Raw genomic sequence first — 20,660 nt, forward strand, 5'->3', positions numbered from 1 at the left:
TTGCATATAAAAAGCATCCAGTTTGTCATGAGATCAAATGTTTCTGAGCCATTCCAAAACTTCACCTCACACACCTGATCAGCTCTGCAGCCAGTTGTAGCATTACAAGGACTCGTGTATTTGACTGTAATAAAGTCCTTTAATTCCCCCAACCAAATATTTTGTTTTTATATTTAATATCACATTATTATTCTTTTATTCTTCTCTTATCAAGGGAGGGTGTATTCTCTGGAGATAACTGTTAATGATTAAGAATTGTGTCTTACATAAAAGATAATACCAATGAGCAATCTTCTTGTTACTGTCTAACCCCTCCAACATGCATCTCTGTCACAATTATTCTTGCAAATGATTTTAAGACACAAGTATTTAATGTTTAGCACTTAAAGAAATGTCTATCATCACAGTGGACCACTCGAATTCTGTAAGACTTCTATGGACTACATTGATTAAAGAAAAAAGAGCAATTTTGGGAGGAATTTCACTCAAAGAGATGGAAAGCTACTACATCACAAGATCTTGCTGGGTCCAAGCACAAAACCCCCTTTTTTAAAATTCAGACTTCAAGAATAAAATTCATCCTCTTCAGAACTTTCCACTCCCTAACCTCTAACTCAACTGCAAGATTATGCAAGTGCATGTGTGTAACATTAAGAACTGTAAAGAAAATCATTTGATTAGACTAAGATTAACTAATTACTCCAGCCTCCATCATATTAGTACAAGTGCTTAAATTCTAGATAATACAGTATGACAGACAACTAAAATAATTCACTCATTAGTAAGTTCTACTGCAGATTCTCCTCTTTAATGCATGAAAAAAAAAAGCTTGAATATACCTGGAAACAGGACACTGACATGCACTGCAGTATAGAGGCTCACACACCTACAGCACAGCCTCATTTTCCTCACATTGAACTTCAACAATGAAATCTCTGCTTTTTCACCTTTGCCCTCAGTCCACAAATTTTGCACCTACAAACCAGAGGTGCCATACACATCACTATTTTTCTAGTCCCCATATCTGCTGCAAAGACTTAATTATATTGTGGCAAGAGTTACAGCAGAAATAAGCAGTTTATTCCAGCACTGTATTTGTTTTGCAAACGCTCTCGATAGCTCTTTACAGTCAATGGCTACACGCTGCTTCTGCAGCTCGAAAAACCTGTTTGGGTGACCATGGTTACATAGCAAGACCAGTCATTCAAGACTGGAGTATTACATGAGCGAAACTACTTTTCTTTCAAGTGACACTCCTTGTTTTCTGGGTGACAGCACATATTAGCATTGCAGAAAAGACTGCTTTCTCTTTGCCTTATCAAGTGAAGCTCCAGAGAGTTCCAATTAATATTTGGGTTGCATTCAAAGCTTTTTGGAGGCAAAGACATAGAACAGGTGAAATCCCTTCTGCATTTCAGTGATAGCCTGTTACAGATTAGTGACATGAAACAAAGGTTTGAAACATCAGGGGGAGGAAAAGAAAGCAGTCTAGACAGCAATGCTCCATCTAAAAAATATCTATTTTAGCTCCCTTCAATCCTTCAGTTGCAGAGTATTAGAAGAGACTAGCAGGCTTAGACACAGCTGTTCTCACCTTCTTATTATGTTTATTTATAGATGTAGTCTATCATTTCCCACCTACTATCCAATTAATAGTGGCTCTGCCTTTACCAGAAGGGCTGATTAAAACTGTGCATACCTCAGCAAGCCCTCATTTCATTCCTTGTTCACAGTAACTATATAGGTTAGCTCCTCCCTGAGTTCTGGGTGTCACCCAGCTTTGCTTTTGTGTCCACCCCATAATCTGCCTTTTTCAGAACCAGGCAGCTGCACACACATCCATCATTAACTTCAGGACAGGAGTGTCCTTAGGTGTCTGAACACTGCAGATACCTTAGCCTAGCCAGGTTCTTGTGTTGTGGCCACTGATGGCAAACTCGGTGACCTGACTCAAGGAAAAGCCTGGTAAACTCCTCAGTTTGGGGTTCAGCTCCACCACTGCACACTATTATGAAGATGGCATTGTACAACTGACATCTCTCTTTATACAGCAGGTACTGTTAGCAGGTCGGGAAAGACATGAAAGCACAGGTGATGTGAAAGCCCATTTCCCAGCTTCACCCACTGATTCAAAACTCAAACACAAGCATTCTTGTAAATGAGAAATGTCCCATACCAGCCCTTTTTGGAAGATCAAAGGTGAAAACAAAAGTCTTACTTATCATCCTTTTCATAGATGTTGAGCCCCAAGGCATCGACTCCCAGCCAAAGGTCAGTTCCTTTCTTATTTTTGATTTCAAAGTAGTTGATTCCATACATCTCCAGGTCTTGGGCAATCTTCAGGTATTCCAGCATGGCATTCTCTCTGATTGAGACAAGAAAAAGCCAGATAAATGAGAAACCAACATCTGCTCTGTCTCAGAAAGCCTCGGAAGAAAAAAATAATTTTTCCTAAACCTCACTTCAAACACAGAAGTTAAAACTGAACATTCACCATTTGGGATTCACTTTAGAAGTTATGATATCAGATCTATCAGCAGACACAGAGAGAGTATTCCCATTTACCAATCCCTAGTATTGCCAGACAGAAAATTAGCAACATTCATCTCTCTCAGCATTCATCCTTGTCTCATGGTACGGTGAGTAGGAAAGGTATAGTATTTGAGCTTTCCCCATCTGTCAATGGAAATGCTTCAATGACTCTAAGGTTTGACATACACATTTACTCTCTTTCCCACTCAAAGCTATCACTAATACAACGTACACAGGTCCAAGATCTTCGGGAAGCCACACTGTTCTCAGCACCAGTACAAAATACACTGCTGTGTTTTGCCATGTGGTTCAATACTGAGCTAAAAAAACACACCAGGAGTAGGCTCACACAGGCAGCTCGGAGTCTAAACCACAGAGTAACAAAACACGTTGCAGAAATGCAAACTTAAGGTAATCAAACAAGCAGCAAGGTGACCAGCCCAAGGACCAACACAAAACACTCACTTGAGCATGCCACTGTGTTCAGCGTGCCACACCTGGATCCGTTCTTCCCACTGCTCTCTGGAGAGCTTATGCTGGTCCATCACCCTGTACAAGGAAACAGACATGAGCGAGATTAGATGTTCTGCAGTATCCACTGATGGGGATCTTTGCTATGGTCTTATTCTCACCCTGGTAGAAGCCTTACTGTAGCCAAAAGGAAAACCCTACTCAGCCCAAAGATGTTCTCTGTGAAGCAGAACAACTCAGAATGAACAATAACCCTCTGCAAAGCCATTCTGGTCACTGACCAGACACATGAGAGGGTATAAGCAAAACACTGCAAACGAATCACACACATGCTGCAGACACCAGGGGATTAAAGCAAAGCAAAAGTTGGCGCAATCCCTGGAATCAGACATTGCTGCAGTGTCATCAGGAAGTGTAAGCAGAAGCCATTGGTCTGATAACATCCACTGATCCTGTGTGGGGATGGACTGTGTAGCTGCAAGACATGCTTTCCACATAGAAGATTTTTAGGATTGTACATTAGGATTAAGGACACACAACCCAACCTTCTTCAGGAATGACATATTCTTGACTTAATGCTGCTCTTTTCTTCTTAAAGAGGAGACATTCCTACTGCTACAGTTACCAGTACAGCAGTAGTGTAATAAAAGCTGAATACAAAACTATATTTCCTCTCTCTAACCAACCAAGGAGGAGCAAAAACATACTCAAATATGACAGGTAGAAATAAAATAAGGGAGAACCCCAATTGTATACAGTTCAATTAAAAAAACCAAAACAAACCCAAGCATGCTTTCAAATGAAATTCTTTGTATTTAACTTGAATTCAAATTTTAAAAAAGACTGCATCAGTCAATTCCTTCACCTTTGGGGGATCAGACGCTCTGAATTGAGGTATCCAGGCTTGTGCACCTCTTTGTTGTAATCTCCAAATTTGGCCTGCACAGCATAGGAGCCAAGAAGTACTGCTGTTTCAGGAGGACAGTAGATCTCATCACTGAGGATCCCTTCCTTCACCTGCAGGAAGAACAGCTTCTGCGTGATGTCCTGAATCAGCTCTTCAGACACATCCTCAGGGAAGAACTTGGCACGGAATCTGAACTGGAGGGGATTCTCCTTTCTGATTTCTTGAGCAGAAACCTGAGGACAGAGGTGACACCACAAATGAGCAGGTGTTTTTTTGCAAACACTAGAATAGATTGCTTTCACACAGAAAAAAGGATTTGGGGCATTTGCCGTAAGAGGCGAGTGACTGCCAATTCCTTAGTGGAATTCCTTAATTCTGGCTGTTTACTAGTATGAGAACACAGAGGAGATGCATTATGTTTTCTAAATAAGCCAGTTAAATACTGTCTGTACAGCAAATACTGGTCAGTGGAGAATGATTTACTGTGCTGTATCAGACGGCAAGCCCATCCAGCATTGTGTGTTTGCCAGAGAACAGCCCCCTGACACTAAACAGGTGTGTCACTGACTGCCCCATCAAGAAAAGCAGTTCATGCCCTCATAAGAGCTGGGAATACACAAACAGCAGCACATCAGAGGTGTCAGCACTCGACTGCCCAGCCTGGAAGTGCCCCTTTACCAATTAGTGCACAACTGATCCTACACTGGCAGGGCCTAAGCCCATCATCAGCCAAGGTGCTCCTCCAGCCACAGAAAGCGCAGCTGCTTCATCCCAACAAAGTACAGTATCAAGCTGCTGCTGCACATCTGGCAAATGCTTCCTGCAACTCAGAGAGTGAAAGGGCAAACTTCTACCACGCCACACCTCACCAATGGAGATCACAAAGTTAACTCTATAAACAATCCTGGAATTATGAAAATTAGGGAGCAATCAACGACAGGCACAAGGTGTATAAAGTTGCAGCCAATAACACATCAGGAAACACACAAGCTTTAACCTTTGGCCAGCAATTAGCCCAAAGTCTGTTACCTTTTTATCAAGCTTCAGCCAGGTCTGGAATCCTTTGTTGTCCACATACTGCAGACCAAAGTACCACACTTCTCGTAAACCTATGGTTTTAACCACCTGCAACACAAAGGTAAAAAAAGAAAAAGTTATTGCAGCTGAAACTTCGCTTGAGGTCCAGGTATCCTTTCGAGTCCCATGTCACCTGTGATGGGTGCAGGCAACAGCCTAAACCTACTCATTTGGCATCTCTTAATTTCACCTTGTAGACAAAGATACCCATCTGCCATAGTAGATGACAGCATAGGCTAAGGTACTTGTCCCACCCAGTTTCTAGAAGATGATGATCTTGGGGAAACCAGGTGAGACAAACAGCAAGTGACAGGCCACCAGCTGCTGGACTGATACACTGGCAGCAGGTGGGGCTTCTGCTTGCCTTTATCTACTGTCCCATCTTAAAACTGTACTTAGTGAAGCAGACGAATTATGTCACCAAAGTTGTTGGTGGGATGGTCTCTAATGGCGTTAGTACTAACTACAACTAGTCAGCAGTACTAATGGCTCAAGTGATCTTGTCTGCCAGTCACCAGAAATTATTCCTTCTGGAGGAAGCACCTGAGAGATGCTTCATACCACTGCTGTGTGGCTCAGAGTTATAACAAGATGCAAGCATTCTCAGTCAAGGTTATTATTTTTTTAAACTCCCAAGAAGGGAGTTTATGAAGGACAGAAATACATTGATGGCCCCACATTAGGACAACTTTCATTTCCTATATTGTAAATACTAACCAGCTGAAAGATGCAGAAACACCACCCATTGACTGGATGGCACACCTATTAGGAAAAACAGTCCTGTTTGTACATGTTACTTTTCCTCAGTGGAGGATAGAGCCTAACTGGTCCCTGACCTCCTCCTACTCTTGACAGCTTGTTCTTATAGCCAAGTGCTTGGCTGCCAGCTCATCTACCTGTAAAGCTGTGCTCTAGACACAGCCAAAATCTGCAAAGATCTACTACGTACACAGCTGGATCACTTCCAAGATGTTATTTGCAGAGTAGCCCCTCAAAAAGTGATGTAGGCATTGCTACAGGGAGTTCAACTGAGTGGAAGGCAAGAAGTTTTTAAAACCACTTTGCAGGTTAGGGAAGTGTGACAGACTTGAGAATGTGTAGTTACCCGTGCTTCAGCAAATCTAAGATCTCAACCAAGGATCTGTTTCACCCCCACATTTATGGTATTGCTGGAGACACTCTGGCTGGAGAGCAGACTTGAGAGAAACAATGTTATGTTAGCTAAGACTAACTAGAGTTCACCAAAAAGACAATAAAACCCACCAATCCAACAACAACAAAACAACCCCAAGACCCATGTCCTTTTAAAAAGAGCTGGGGTCTGAAAATAATTCAGCTTTAACTTGACTAAAATTCCTTTTCCTTCCTCCCTCAAAGTGGCTTGTTTCATCATGGAAGAGACAAGTTTTCTGACAGCTGGATGTATTTTTATGAAGTCTAGCAGAAAAGCAGGGGTATGTTGAGTGTGGTACTTCCTGTTGCACAAAAGAGTGTTGCAACTTTGTTAAAATAAAAAGTTGCATAAATCAAGCAGTTACCAGGTCATTATCTCTGAATGTCTCTTCCAAGAGAAAAAGTACACTCTTCCTAAAAATAGAGTTAGAAAGCTTGCAGAAATTATGACCCCTCAAGTTCTTCCCAAAAACTTAAAAGCAAGGAACAAGAAAGTATTGAGCCAAACTTCACAATTTGACTGTTTGAGTTCCAACACAAAGAACAAAGAACAAAGAATGTTCTAGCTGTACGAGGAAATGCTCTGTAAACTTCCTCCATGGCAAAACAAGGAAGAAATAAGAAATGAGGCATTATATACAAGATGGGAGACACCTCCTCTGCTTCCTCAAATGCATGAAGCAGCAAATCTTAAGTCTGCCCATTCCACCCAGTAATGCATTTACTTCCAGAAAATGCCAGTTACACTCTCTTTCATTTGAATTTCTTTTACTCATGGTCAGGAGGGCACATTACTACCTGGGAGATACTTCAGCGAGCTGCAGAGTCCAGGGGGCTGGTTCTTGGGACACCTCAGACCTCACTGCAGCATAAACTCTCTACAGGACAGGCTTGAGTGGAATGGAACTTAATATTCCCAGGTTTCCACTATTTTCCCTCTCCTATAAAAGGAGCTCTGATACACCTTACATGCAGGATACAGTCATACTAGCAAAGCCTAAAACACAAGGGCACAGAGTAGCTCTGTTAGCTGACAACCAGGCCAAGAAATCACCCTGTAGTTTTTAAAAATAGCTGGCTTCTTCAAAACCCCCACAGTGGTTCTGCAGTTCACCTTGGGCCACTCCCCATACCTGTGAAAACCTGTGGCCCCACAGGCTCTATCTGATTGTAAACTCCACCCAAGACAAGGGCCTAGTGAAAGGTTTGCTCAACAGAACTGAAGAGAGAATGTATGGTCTTCACCTTTTCTGGTTTTGTGCTGCACACTTCTACCTCAGCCTTCCCTTAATATGCAGAAGTACCCCCAAAAAGGTACGAAATATGGATAAGAACTTCCAATCACAGCTTTTAAACCCAAGCCATTGGATATAAGGAGCAAATCTTTATGAGGAGTAGATCTATCCCAATAATGCACTAAGTGCTGTGACAAGCATTCTTCAGAAATCCCAAAGTACCCAGACGGCAAGCTACAATAGAAGTATCTTCAATCTGAAACATCCTGCCTTTTCCATGTCTCAGGATTTTGAACTTCTCAGCTGAAGGCAGAGAAAATAGCTTCTCTTCTGCCAGAGAGATGACCCTGTCTCTTAAGAGATGTAAACATTAGTTAATATATATGGGGGGGTGGGGGTGGGGTGGAGAGAAGTACTTGTTGACTGCTTGTCATAAGGACATACTTACAGTCTAATCTAAAACACTGCTTTTAAAAGCCTGGCTTTCAATACTTTGGATTTTTGTACTGTCAGAGACGAAATCTGATTTCTCTGTTTTGGATTAACATGAATGGGCTGGGGGAAGAAGTTATTCTGATGCAATGGTGACCAGCAGTGAATGGAATCATAGAATGGCCTGGGTTGGAAGGGACCTTAAAGATCACCTAGTTCCACCCCCCTGCCACGCACAGGGACACCTTCCACTACACCAGATTGCTCAGAGCTCCATCCAAGCAGGCCTTGAACACTTCCAGGGGTGGGGCATCCACAGCTTCTCCGGGCAACCTGTTCCAGTGCCTCATCACCCTCAGAGAAAAGAATTCCTTCCTAATATCTAATCTAAACCTGCTTCTTTCAGTTTTAATCCATTCCCCCTTACCCTGTCACTAATGCCCTTGTAAACAATCTCTTTCCAACTTTTTTGAGGGTTCCTTTCAGGTACTGGAAGGCTGCAGTTAGGTCATCCCGAAGCCTTCTCTTCTCCAAGCTGAATAATCACAATTCTCAGCCTTTCCTCATAGAAGAGGCGACCCATCTTCCTAATCAACTTGGTGACCCTCCTCTGGAAGATCAAACACCAAATGCTGGTTCCATAAAAATGCAAGTTTCAAATGCTCTTCAGCAAATTTCCAGTCTCAGAATCATGGAATATTCTGAGTTGGAAGGGACCCACAAGGATCATCAAGTTCAACTCCAAAATGAATGAACCACATGGGGATTGAACCCTTGACCTCCGTGTTCAATGAATACTTGGTCTTTATCCCACAGCAGTAGTAATCAAAAGGAATTAAAGTTAGATTTAATGGTAAACCCAAGCTGGAGTACTCGGTTTTGTACTGTGAAGTTCTGCAGTGATTAGAATTTGATTTCCTTCTTTCACTCCTTTCAAGAACCCACTAAAAGTGTTTTTGCCCTATTTGTTTGTTGGGGGTTTGGAATTTTGTTTGTTTTTTAAACTGGTTTGTGGGTTGTTTGTTTTGAGGGGTTTTTTGGGTTTTCTTTTTAAGTACTTCTTAATGCACAATTGCCATAAGGCCTAGCAAGTTCTAGTTAACTCACTGAAACAAGAAATCGTACCAACAACAGTTCAGAAGGAATGGACATTGTTTAGCTGGTACTGCCTACTTGAGTTAAAGCTCAACCACCCTTTGCTATCAAGGTTAGTGGGTACAAGGGGAGAAGTGCAAATAACAGTTTGTGATCACCTTAAAATGTGTGACTGAAATCTGCATAGACTAAGTCTTATTTTTCTGGTCTACAGTAGAAATGGCTAGAAGCAAGTATTTTCTTTATATTTTTTTTTTTTTTGAGTTTCAGAGCAGTAAGTAAATGTTTTCTGCTGAAATCTAGGCCTGCTTCAGTGTTATAACAGCAAGCTACTTAAGACAATAATAACAAAGTTTTATAAATAGCACATTGTTTGTTTTAGTTGTCTTTATCTGACCTTTGTAGGTCCATCTTCAAACAGACCTGTACATTGTTAATGCAGTAACAGGAAGAATAACAGTAAGGGAGAAGAGTCTTGGCCACTCATGCCCTCCACTTCCCTGGGAATCCCTGAAGGCAGGCTGCACAAATCTCTGCTCTGTCCTGCTGCACAGGGGCTTCTTACAAGGCATGTTGCCTGTAAATGCTGCACAGAGACCATGAGCTCTTCTGGTTTTCCAGTACTATGGCAAACTCAAACAACTGTGGCAAGTGGTTCCTCAAACCCAGCATTTGAATGAATGTAGCCGTGCCAACACCCTCATCAGCCACCTGAAGACCTGATTCTGAAGAGTTTTATGCACAAGAGCATAAAACCTTAGAAGCCTTAGAACCATTTTAACCTTAGAAGTTAAGAGCTATGTAAGAGCTAAGCTGTATTTCAAAGCAAAAGGTGCATTTTTACATGGTACCTATGCTGTCTAAGCATTTTAGATCCCTTGTGACACTTCATCATCCAACATGCTAGGAAGACAGGTTTCACTGGAACACAACATACCTGCAACGGTTTTTACCTTTTACTTTTACTGTGATGAAATTTAGAGATCTTAGTTCAGAGTGGGACCCTTTGATTAGGAGGTAGAGAGAAGAAAGACAGGTTTGGAATCCAGTCTTAAGAAAACATTATAGTCCAAAACATACTCCAAAATTAAATGACAAGAGCCCACACCAACCCTTCACTGACCTGGTCAAACAGCTGTTTGCCTGTAGTGTTTGGCTGGATGGCAAACTCCAGCTCTGCATCCATAGTAACAACTCGAACGTTGATCTAAGGAGAAAAACAAAAAGCATTGTTTAAGATGCATTGGAAGTTTTTCTAGGTATTAACACAGTACTTTGTGTACAAGAGTCTCCACGCTTTGATGCACTCCCGTAACCTCTATAATAAACACACTTAAGACTCAATTAGAATCGTGTTATCACACCAGCAAATTTAATTGGGGCACTCATTCTGCTGTTTTAACCAAATTGCACCACAGGTTTTCCTACTCAACACAGGATTGGACAGATCTTCTGGTTCGACAGGAGGGTATTTTAGACTTGACCCTTTCCAGGCCTGAACCCTCTTGGACTAAGAGCTACTGTGAGTGCACAGTATAGCTGCCTGCAGGCCATCCCTTGGATTACGAAAGGCCCTAATGACTAAATTAAATTTAAGACTTATAATTTAACTTCCATTTATATTAGAGCTGGAATTAATCTGAGGTTTTAAAGGCAAAAGGCTTCAGATTATTCTTATAAAGCAATCAGCATTAACCGGATAAACATTCATTCTTTCCCTCATAAAAATCTAGTCAGCACATAAAAACAGCAGCAACAGGTACTGAATGATGCTACAGGGCAAGAGTTCAATAAGCTCTTGCTGTCAGTGAAGAAACAACATAACCAGATTTACTGCAATGGCACTAGACTGCAAGACAGAGGTTACTACTGAATGCAGAAGGCAAGAGTGTTTAATGACTAGAAAAAGTCTACTAGCAGTTAATTGGGAGGCAAAAGCAGCACCTGATCTTGCAGGGAATGGCATAAGGACCAGCAAAATGGAAAACTGGGAAAGGATTATCTCCAAATGTTCTGACTATAGCTTGCAATATCACACTACTTCTCAAAAAACCCAACAATCCCGCCAAAAAATCTAAAAAACCCAAACATGGATGATTGTGTGGTATGGTTATGCTAATAACTAGCTTTTTAGCTCAATATTTTCAACAAAAGAGACAAAAAAATGGACATGTAAATACAAGGCCAGACAACAGGTAAGACACAGGCAGATGAGATTTCATGACAATTTCCCAACAACTTGTAAATGTCACATTACAAAAAGCCAGGGCTAAGAGACCAGAAGAGCCTGGCACACTTCTGAAGAAATGAGAGGTAAAAGAGGCAGGAGAGGAATAGAATCACTCTCTACAAAGCTTTGACCTTCAGCAGTTCCCAGCAACTTAATTATGTATGTTTAAACTCTAGGATAAATGTCAGATGTAAGAATGTTATAATTAACACAGAACTGTGAATAAAACAAGTTGCTTCAGCTAGGTTTAGTAAAATATGTTAGAAAGTTTTGTACTCCTTTTTCAGTGAGACACTAAATGTTTAACCAACCTTCTTCAGTTTAATGGTGGGTCTGGCAATGTTAGGGTAATGGCTGAACTTGATCTTAGAGATCTTTTCCAAACTAAGTGATTCTATGAAGGCATCAAGTATCTTTATAGAATTGTTTCTTTCTTCTGTGCTCTCCCACCTGACAGAGGACCCTCCCAAAGAAAGATGACTGAAGGCAGTTTCCAAGTCATGGGACCCCAGAACTGAACCAGAGAAGGTGACTTAGTGATGCCACTTTCAAGTTGTATTTTTAGAGCGCTGTCTAAATTAGGACTTAAAAAAAAAAAAATCTCTAAATGCAAGATGAAAGAATAAGCAAGAAGGTAAAAGGAGATCTTGGAAAACCTAACTGTAGCATTTGGGATCATAATGGAGCATGGAATTATGCTTAAGGTTTCCTTCCCGTGCCTTAAGAACCAAAGGTTTCCCAAGAAGTGTTTCCAGTGTAGGAAGGGAGGGGAAATTCAGTATCAAATTCTCTGGAACAGCAAGGCTGCAATTCAAAGATGTGACCTTAAAAAACACCTGTTGCTTAATCCCTCTCAACAATAAATCCCTAATCATATTCTAATCCCTTTCTACCCACTTCAAGAAAACATATGCTTGTCGTCTTCAGTTTTGTGCTGTGCAAGTTATTTGTACTTCTGGCTGGAACACCACAGTGGTGTAAAATAAGTATCACTTTACAAGCTAAAGAACTTAAAATGAAGTGCTTCCTACTGCTTACCAGAAAACCTGCAGAATGATGGCTGAGTACAAAGTTCCAGCTAGTACCAATATGTATGCGTTTTCCTCTCTCTCCTTAGTGGTTAATCTGCTAGTAAAAAAAGTTAAAACTCCCTAGTCCTGTTTTACTACAACACTAAAAGACTGTAGGATCAGCTATATAGTGAGCTATTTGGTGCTAAAGCCATTTAGCTGCTACATATTTTGAGAATTATTTTAGTATTAAGACCAAAAATTGTAGTAATGTGCTTTTCCACTTCAATCATCATTTAAAGTCAGAAGCATGCAGGAACATGACTACTTACTTGGTTATCCAAAAAGCTGTCAAGGACACTTGGGCCCTGCAGTAAAGGTTAATTTCTGTGTTCTTTAAGGGCTGCATAACCATCAGGACAAAGAGGAATTCCCTGGTGTGTCCTCAGACAGACTGCCAGCCACATGATAGGCAGAGCAAGAAGAGACAAGGCCTTCTGTCCCTTCAATGAGTTGGTGACTGCCTGGGAATATCCTTTGAGTCTCCTTTCTGCCCTATTAAGCCCTTCTGCTTCTCATCTCCAAACCTTAACCTTGACTTCAAGAACATAATAGTTTTAACAGTGTTTCTAAATGGATGTCCTACAACCACTCCATACAAGCTTTTAGCCGCAGAGAAGCTCATAGTAAAGCACCAAACAGAGCTTAACCCACATGAAACCCTGGTTTAGACAGTCTGAAGAAACCTTGATGCCTGTTACATTGAGAGTCAATCAGTTTGGGACTCAGGTCAGACCAGATGAAACTCCCCATGGCGCCAAGATGATTAAATCAACACCCAAAGTGCTAACCAACTCAGGTATTGTTGGGGAGGAAAACAGGGAACAACTCAAACTAATTTCCATAAGCAACAAAAAGAGCAAGACACAGTTAACACAACTTTCACAAGTGAAGTCCTGCTCACCCTGTCTAGGCAAGGCATGTCCTTTGTAAGATCCTACCAAATCCTGGCAATAATCCAGGACAATGTTGAAGCCATAACCAAAATGAAAACAGTTTTTCATTTTTAAGAGCACAGGGGTGTGGAGGGAAGAGAACAGCATATGGCTGTTATACATGAAATAAGGGTTATATTAAAAAATATGTGCATTTAAGCACACAAAGCATGCTAAAAATCCTGGACAGTTAAGATGTGACTTCTTTCTTGATAGGCCAATGTCATAACACTTTATTATTCTTGGGGTTGGAAACAGATTATATTTAAGGTCCCTTACAACCTTAAATATTCAGTAATTCTACTTTTTTGTCTGAGGCTAACACACTTAAAATGAGAAATAGGGCCTTTAAGGTTTGCTTGTGCTTACAAAAACATTACAGAACACAAGTTTTTCCTCTTCGCCTGTCTTAGGATGCATAAAATTGCTAACAAATTGGATCCACAAGAGCATGCTGTGTAAAAGGCAATGCCATTTGCATTAAAAGGAGAAACTCTCCATGAAGCTGAAGATCTAAGTACACTGAAAGACTGAACACCAGTTCCATGACTTCAGACTGGACTGCAACATGTTAGCTACCTTACCAGCTCGAACAAGAGAGTAGAAGATGAAGGCCAGAGCTAGAGAGAACTTCAGAGTAAAGTTTAAATGGTTGTAACACTATGGAAAGCTGTGGTAGTTAGAATGGAATCTTCTGTGCTTCAGCAATGCCCTTAAGTCATGCATTTGCTCTTGTTGTTGTTGTTAAAACAACATCTTTTCTAATGCTAAGTCAGTAGATCAATCTGTGGGGCAGGTGCAGCCTTTCAAAGTCCATGCACATCAGTAGAGTGTCTAACTTGAAAAATTGAAGTGCCATTTGAAAAATATTCAAAGGAGGCAACACACTGCCAACCAGCTGAGTGGCACCATCTCTGCGGAAGAATCAAGGCCCAGACAGGAACCCAAGATGACATTGCCTCTTCAATCCCTTTCTGTCACAAAAACCCAGTTTCTAGGTGCGTTGGACACTATGAATGCACAGCTGTAGTTTTTTCTAACATCTGACTCTTGAATGCCTTGGTGCAGAATCTGTCTCTGTTTGCAGGCAACACGGTATCTTTGAAGTTAACCATCCTCTCCTGATACTGCAGCTCCACTGAAAAAGATCCCACACTGAAGGGAAAAGGGCAGGCAGGACAGGGGAAAAAAAAAAAACCAACCCCACAGCTCTCAGACACACTATGCCATTGTGGATATTTTGCACCCTGATGCATGTAATCTAATAGTTCACTTGCATAATAAAATAGCTCAGTGAAACCATGAAGTTGTGCAAGTCATTTAAGTAAGACCATACAATTCAATTCCAGTGAATACACAAGATAAAGGGCAGTAAATACCAACTTTTACCCATTAACACAGGACAAACCGGTACTTAACTGTGTCACTTATCATTAGCAGCTCTAAATGCCTTAGACAATGCTCAGGAATGTTTTCTTCCTCTTTCCAAGGAGGAAGAAAGACCAGAGCCTCCTAAACAGCCGGTTTCCAAGTGCAGTATCTTTCCAAGTGGTGGCAATTAGGAGTAGAGAGCCTAGATAGACACGCCTCCTTTCTTCAGTCGCTGGGTGTCTGGAAATCCCAGGAGTCACTGGTACGTTTAAGCAAATCAGCCACATTTTGAAGTGCTGCACTGCACAGCACACTCTATGAAGAACAGCGTGCAGAGCTGTTGAGCCTTCTCGTGCACACACAAACTGACTGTGTACATAAGGACTTGCTTGTGCTGAAGAAATACCGAAGTCTTAACAAGCAAGAGGAAGCAGTGGCACTAATAATATTGTTAAGAAAGTAGTAGCATTAATCCTCACTCCTGCAGGTCTGCTCTTTCGCCACACAAGCAGCAACTTCTAATGGAATAAATAACAGGCAAGCTTCTTGGCCTGGGCTGCAATGCATCTGCAAGGACAAAGTAATCTCATTTTGACCGTAGCAACCAGAGCTGTTCATAGACGCGTGTAGTGATTAAGTATCTGGTAATAGGAAAAACAACTTCATGTAGCAGCATCAGAAGGGCACTGCAACTGCTCTCTGTTCTTCCACATTCCATTCAGTAGTGTCCACGGGTTCCAGGTCCAATAACAAAGAAAGATATTGTGCTAACTGATGAAGTAACTGTTGTCCCAGCTCCTGGAAACTGTTATGGGAAAATTTTCAACTTAGACTAGGGAAAAAAATCTTAGAGGCTTCAGAGCTCAGAGCTAGTCTGCTAACACTTCAGTATCTGCATTCCTCTGTCCTCCACAAGTTACTTAAGTCAACAGGTAATGGTTCAGAGACTGTGCAGAGGAGAAGACAACTCTGAGAAGGTAAATAGCACAAATAACTCAGAAGCAACTGCAGAAATATTAGTTCAATTTACGATATTCTTCTTAAGAGCTTATGAACACCAGCATGTCAAGAACACAACACCTGGAGACAATTCTGTTTCTTCTCTGACAGAATAACCTGCCTGATGGAGCAAATCTCATCTAGTAGCATATTTGACATGGTGCCATACAACATAGACTAGGCATAAAACAAATCTGAGCCATGTGAAATTACAACCAAATGACATGTTGTGCACCCACATTCTCCACAGCTTCTTTCAGAGCAGGAGACAAATGTCATGAATATCAAACAAATGATCAATTCCATTTGCTGCTGCAGGATTGCCAAAACACAGCTCCCCTCCCAGTTGGGCTCAGCACCTTCATCTTGCTGGCGCTATTTCAGGGACACATACTCTGACCTTTTCCTGTCAAGCCAAGGTCTTGAAAAGGGGATGTGAGTCTGGTGGGATTGAGGAATAAGAAAACAAAGTTAAGTACTCTCACAGAGTAAGATCACAAACAGCACCTAGTCAAAAACAAGTAAGAAAGACTTTTGGGAGGACAGGGCTGGAATTCAAATATCTTGGTAGGTCTGAAAAATAAGTTACAGGTGTTACACTCGGAGAGGTGAGAATAGACAAAGGGCAGAGATGAACAAATTACAGCCTTGCCAACAATGGGCTACAGCAGGACTGTAGACAAGGATGTGTTCTATTATAATCCCCAGAAAAACACCACATTTCCTGGTGTGATGCTATTACATAGAAGGGAAAATTACATTCTTGAGTGTATTTGTCACCGGAAGCATTACAGAAGGTGACTATTCTGTTCGGCCTGCCTGATGACTTGCTAGTTGGAATGCTGTCACCCAAATTTGAATGCTTCTTTTGGAAGGGGGCAAGTTCATCAAGGAAAAGCTACACTAATCTACAGGTCAATAGTTTCTGGGTTGGCTGCCAGTTGTTTTTTTTTTTTAATCTGTGTGTCTATGAGGTTCTTGGTTTGTGGGGGTTTTTTTTGTTTGTTTCAAACTAGATTTTATTTTTAAACATCTCACTGATCCCTTTCCAAATGGGAATTGTCTGAAACATGACACATTTTACATAGAAGACAGCAACTTCTAAAGCCACATGGAGAAAACCAGTAAAAACCCCTCTTGCTGCAGGCTGAGTAATATGACAAGAAACAATAATTGCTGGAGTGGTAAGATACTATGATATTATGTAACCACTTCCATGCAGCCTTCAGAAAACACAAGTTCAAGTCCTTCTCAGTGCTACATTTTTATGATTTAAATGACGTCCAAGAACCTGAAATGAGAAGGCAAATGACAGACCCACCATTTCTCTTCAGTGGGAAGGAGAATCCAGTGTCTATGAGAATGGGAAAGAACTGCACAGCACCAAAAAAAGCCTTTCACATGCTCCGCCCTGCTCCCATGGCAGAACCTGTCATGCACTGCCTGCCCAACACGGAGCATTTCAGAGAGGGCAGCACAGCACAGCAGCCATGAGCCTTCCCCCACACACTGGGGAGCACAGTTTGCTGACAGGGAAAAAAAGAGCCTCAGCAGTTCACAAACTGTGAACAGGGGATGGCCTCACTGGCGTCCCCTTGGCTGACAAGGCAACCTGGTTGCACTCATTTGACCGACCCAGTTTCTCAAGTATACCATGCTAAATTGAAATACCCATCTGTGAACTGAAGGACGTGTTCCATTTCAGACCTCATTGTGTTAAACATTGCTTCCTCATTGCAAATAAATGGGAACATTAAGTCATGTTCCAATGGAATTCCTCAGAGTCTATGAAGCAGTTAGGTATTGTTGCATTTGCAACAGGTAAAATTAGAGCTGAGTAGGCTGGTCTTTGCTCCTTAAAACCTTGCTTACCTTCCCAGGAGAGGGAGAAATACCACTGAGGGTAAATTGAGTTGTATATAATAATCTATAATCTAGTAGTTACTTTAAAATTGTCCAGTATGATTGTTAGCCTTAACTACTAGTCAGCTTTAATGCAACATCTTGCACAACCATATTTTTGGGGGCACTAGTCCTCAGTATTTAAGGAGTAATAATTATATCAGTTATACTAAACTGAAATTTCTTAAGTTTAGTCAAGACAATAGGAGCCCAGGTATTTGCTGCTCTCCTGTATGGTGAAAAAGACTCATGACTTCTTCTGTGGCAGTTTTTCAGAAGAGGAAATAAAGTACTTTGAGGGGAAGCTGAGAAACATTTTGGAGCGAAATCTGAAAGCTAGACTTCTGGATGAAGTGGAGGGAGGGGAGGGGGGCTCATATGAGCAGGAAAACGTTCAATACCCAGATGTGGGGAGTCAGACAGACAAATTCCAGTTTTAACAAAGCAGGTGGAATTTTCAGAATGAACTTCCCCCTCCCTGCCAGCACACACAAACAGGTCACAAGAAAGCAAATCATCAAGTTCGGTATTGCAGCCATGTCACTTAACTCTTCTTTGTAAGATAGCACGAAACCTTTCTTATAATTAAACGTGAACATAATCCTAGAATGCAAATTCAAACTTTTTTATGTTTAGATGTGCAGAAGATGCCAAACTAAATTACATGCCTATCTCAGATCCCTTAATGAAAGCTTGCTATCTCTTCTGTCAGCATGTACTAACTGCATAGTAGGCACCTGCGTGAAAAATCAAGAAGCAGCCATGGCTGCAATTCAGTTCTTTATCTTAGGTCAAGCAATAGCACTTTGCATGCCAAAAGATCATGAAGATTTCATGCAGGTGTGGCAAGTGCAAGTGACAGTACATCTCTGATAGCCCTGGCTCCCAAATGCCTAGGCCGCAGACAGACTGCCAGCATTCTCCACCTTTGGTCAGCTCTGTGCAGTTAACAATAACTGCTCAGTGAAACAGTAAAACCAAGCAAGCACTCTTCCCAGGGGAAAAAAAAAAAAAAAAAAATTTAATCTTTTTCCAGTCACTGAAGATTCCCCAGCTCTTTCCTAACAAGCAATCTGCATCATTCTGCATCTTGAGCTAGGAACAAATTGAAAAACAGAGATAGAGGCCTACCTAAAACTTTAAAATTCAATTTTTTTTTAAATGTAAAATTACTTTGGCACAGTTCTATGTTCTGGCAAAACATAAAGCAATGCAGAGTAAGTCTGACAGGCCCCAGGATACTGCCCTTGAACAAAGCCCTGTACACTTAGGGAGCCCAGGTGTTTTTCATGCAAAACACTTGCCCTCACTCTATGTGGAGGATGTAAGAATTATTTACTTTGAACATGATATTATGAAGAAGCAGGAGGGTTTATGGTGTTTCATTGAAATACATTAATGTTCACTTTAAAGACTCTCTGATGCTGTACGATACTCCATTAGCATTTTCAGAATATCTGTGTACAAGCAGCAGTCTGTTCTTTAAAGAAGGAACACACAGCCAGTGACAACAGGCTCAATGTAGCACCACTGCCTGGATGTGTCACTTGCCCTCAATGGATGCTAGGATGGATTTAGGAACACAGAGTGCAGCAACAATAGCTCCTTTGTACGTAAAGAATAAATACAGAGGAAAGCTAGAGGCCACTGGATCAAACTCCTGCATACACAGACTGTTTTATCATGACAGCTGTTGCATCTAATTAAACATAATGAAGTAGTGAGACTAATGCTTTACACATGAAGTTTAAAGCAAGCCCCACAAACAATCCTCAAATATGCTTTATCTCAAGAAGTTGCTCAGGGTCCAGAATGGCTTAGATCTTCTGCCATCTTCCATCAGAAACATAAGCATGGGGCCAAGTGCAGATAATATAGAGCTTTGAGAGCTCAAGTTTTACAGTAATTTCAGAGTCTTCTAAACAATTTAACATCTCCAATATTTACACTACATAAAGCAATATCATCCTTCTGCAATCCCCATGAGAGAAAATAAAAAATAAATGGAGTATCTTATGTTTTGATCTGGAACACAAACACCATTTCATACCTCTGCTTGGCTTTTTCACTTGAAAGCAACAAACACACGACAATTTCTACAAAAAGTGAACTTCACAGTACCAACTCACAACAACCAGGGCAGGATCTGAAGGTGTGTATAACCTAAATAAAGCTACAATAGCCTCAGAGCTTCCCCTGAATCCAAGCACCAATACTGGTGCCTTTTATTCCAATGCTTGTGCAGAGATCTATGTTCCAGAGGGCAATGTGCATGGAAAACCCACAGCCATTACAGAGCCAGAAGTCTGACAGCAGCAACACAGCCTGACAGCACACAGTTCTCAACACTTTCAGTAGACCCTGTGGTGGTTGTTCTGGGGTGGAAGAGCTACATTGCCATGGAACAGGGTGAGCTGAGTGAACAAAAGGATTATTATCTGTGACTTACTCTCTCATAGGAGTATGACCTGGGAGTTTAAGGCATCCAAGAAACAACTGTTGGAGAAATGTTCTCAGTAACTGTACTCTTCCAAGATCGAGATGTTACAGGAGGCAAAGAAGTATTTTCATCAGATGTGAACTGGAAGAAGGTCAAGGATGCTCAAATAATTACCATGCAAGGATCGGCTAAGCTAGCTAGACTTCTCAGTTTGGAAGAAAATTAACTGAGGCTAGGACATAAGAGCATATAAACTCCTGAGCTGCATGAACAGACTAGACAAGGAACGTGTGTTCATGGTTCTACCAACAAAACAACTACAGGGCACCAACACTGAACAAGAAAAAAAAAAAAAAATCAAATAGCACTGTAGCAAGGAGGTTTGTAGATCACTTTCCAAACAATGTGAAGGTTATCTAGGACAGCTTTTGTTAAAGTATACTGTAGATGCTCGAGTTCACAGGGTTTCAAAGGGAGACTGGACAAGTTCACAGAAATCCATTTAGTAACTCATTATATAGGACCTTTCAACCTCCAATACCTCAGAGGAAAGCAATGGTGCGTTTCTTTGAAATATTCTTCCTCAGGCATCAGCTTTTGGCCAACATCAGAGATGTACTATTAGGCTGCAAGGGCTTCTGCCTGACCTACAAGGCCAGCCATGTTCATATAGACATCAAAGTGCAGAAGGAAAATGAACTCCATTTACTTAGGGAGAAATAGCAACGCAAAAAGTCACACGAGGCCCAGTAATGATGTTTGTTCACTCTGCATTCTAGATACAAATCCTT

General features: G+C 41.2%; 1 protein-coding gene across 2 annotated transcripts in view; it reads right to left on the reverse strand.

The window, feature by feature from the left end:
- The window catches only part of EZR (ezrin), a 37,629-nt gene that overhangs the window by 9,735 nt on the left and 7,234 nt on the right, over window positions 1-20,660 (reverse strand). Inside the window, exons 2-6 of one of the 2 annotated variants that reach the window (XM_048297551.1) lie at window positions 10,046-10,129; window positions 4,940-5,035; window positions 3,869-4,143; window positions 2,998-3,081; window positions 2,219-2,365 (exon numbers count right to left, since the gene is read on the reverse strand). In XM_048297551.1, the coding sequence (XP_048153508.1) occupies window positions 2,219-2,365; window positions 2,998-3,081; window positions 3,869-4,143; window positions 4,940-5,035; window positions 10,046-10,129 (686 nt within the window). Of the gene's footprint in view, window positions 1-2,218; window positions 2,366-2,997; window positions 3,082-3,868; window positions 4,144-4,939; window positions 5,036-10,045; window positions 10,130-20,660 lie in introns of those variants that run through there. The other variant, XM_048297552.1, reaches the window with a different exon arrangement.

Source organism: Corvus hawaiiensis, chromosome 3 (genome assembly GCF_020740725.1).
Source record: "Corvus hawaiiensis isolate bCorHaw1 chromosome 3, bCorHaw1.pri.cur, whole genome shotgun sequence".
Classification (NCBI taxonomy): domain Eukaryota; kingdom Metazoa; phylum Chordata; class Aves; order Passeriformes; family Corvidae; genus Corvus; species Corvus hawaiiensis.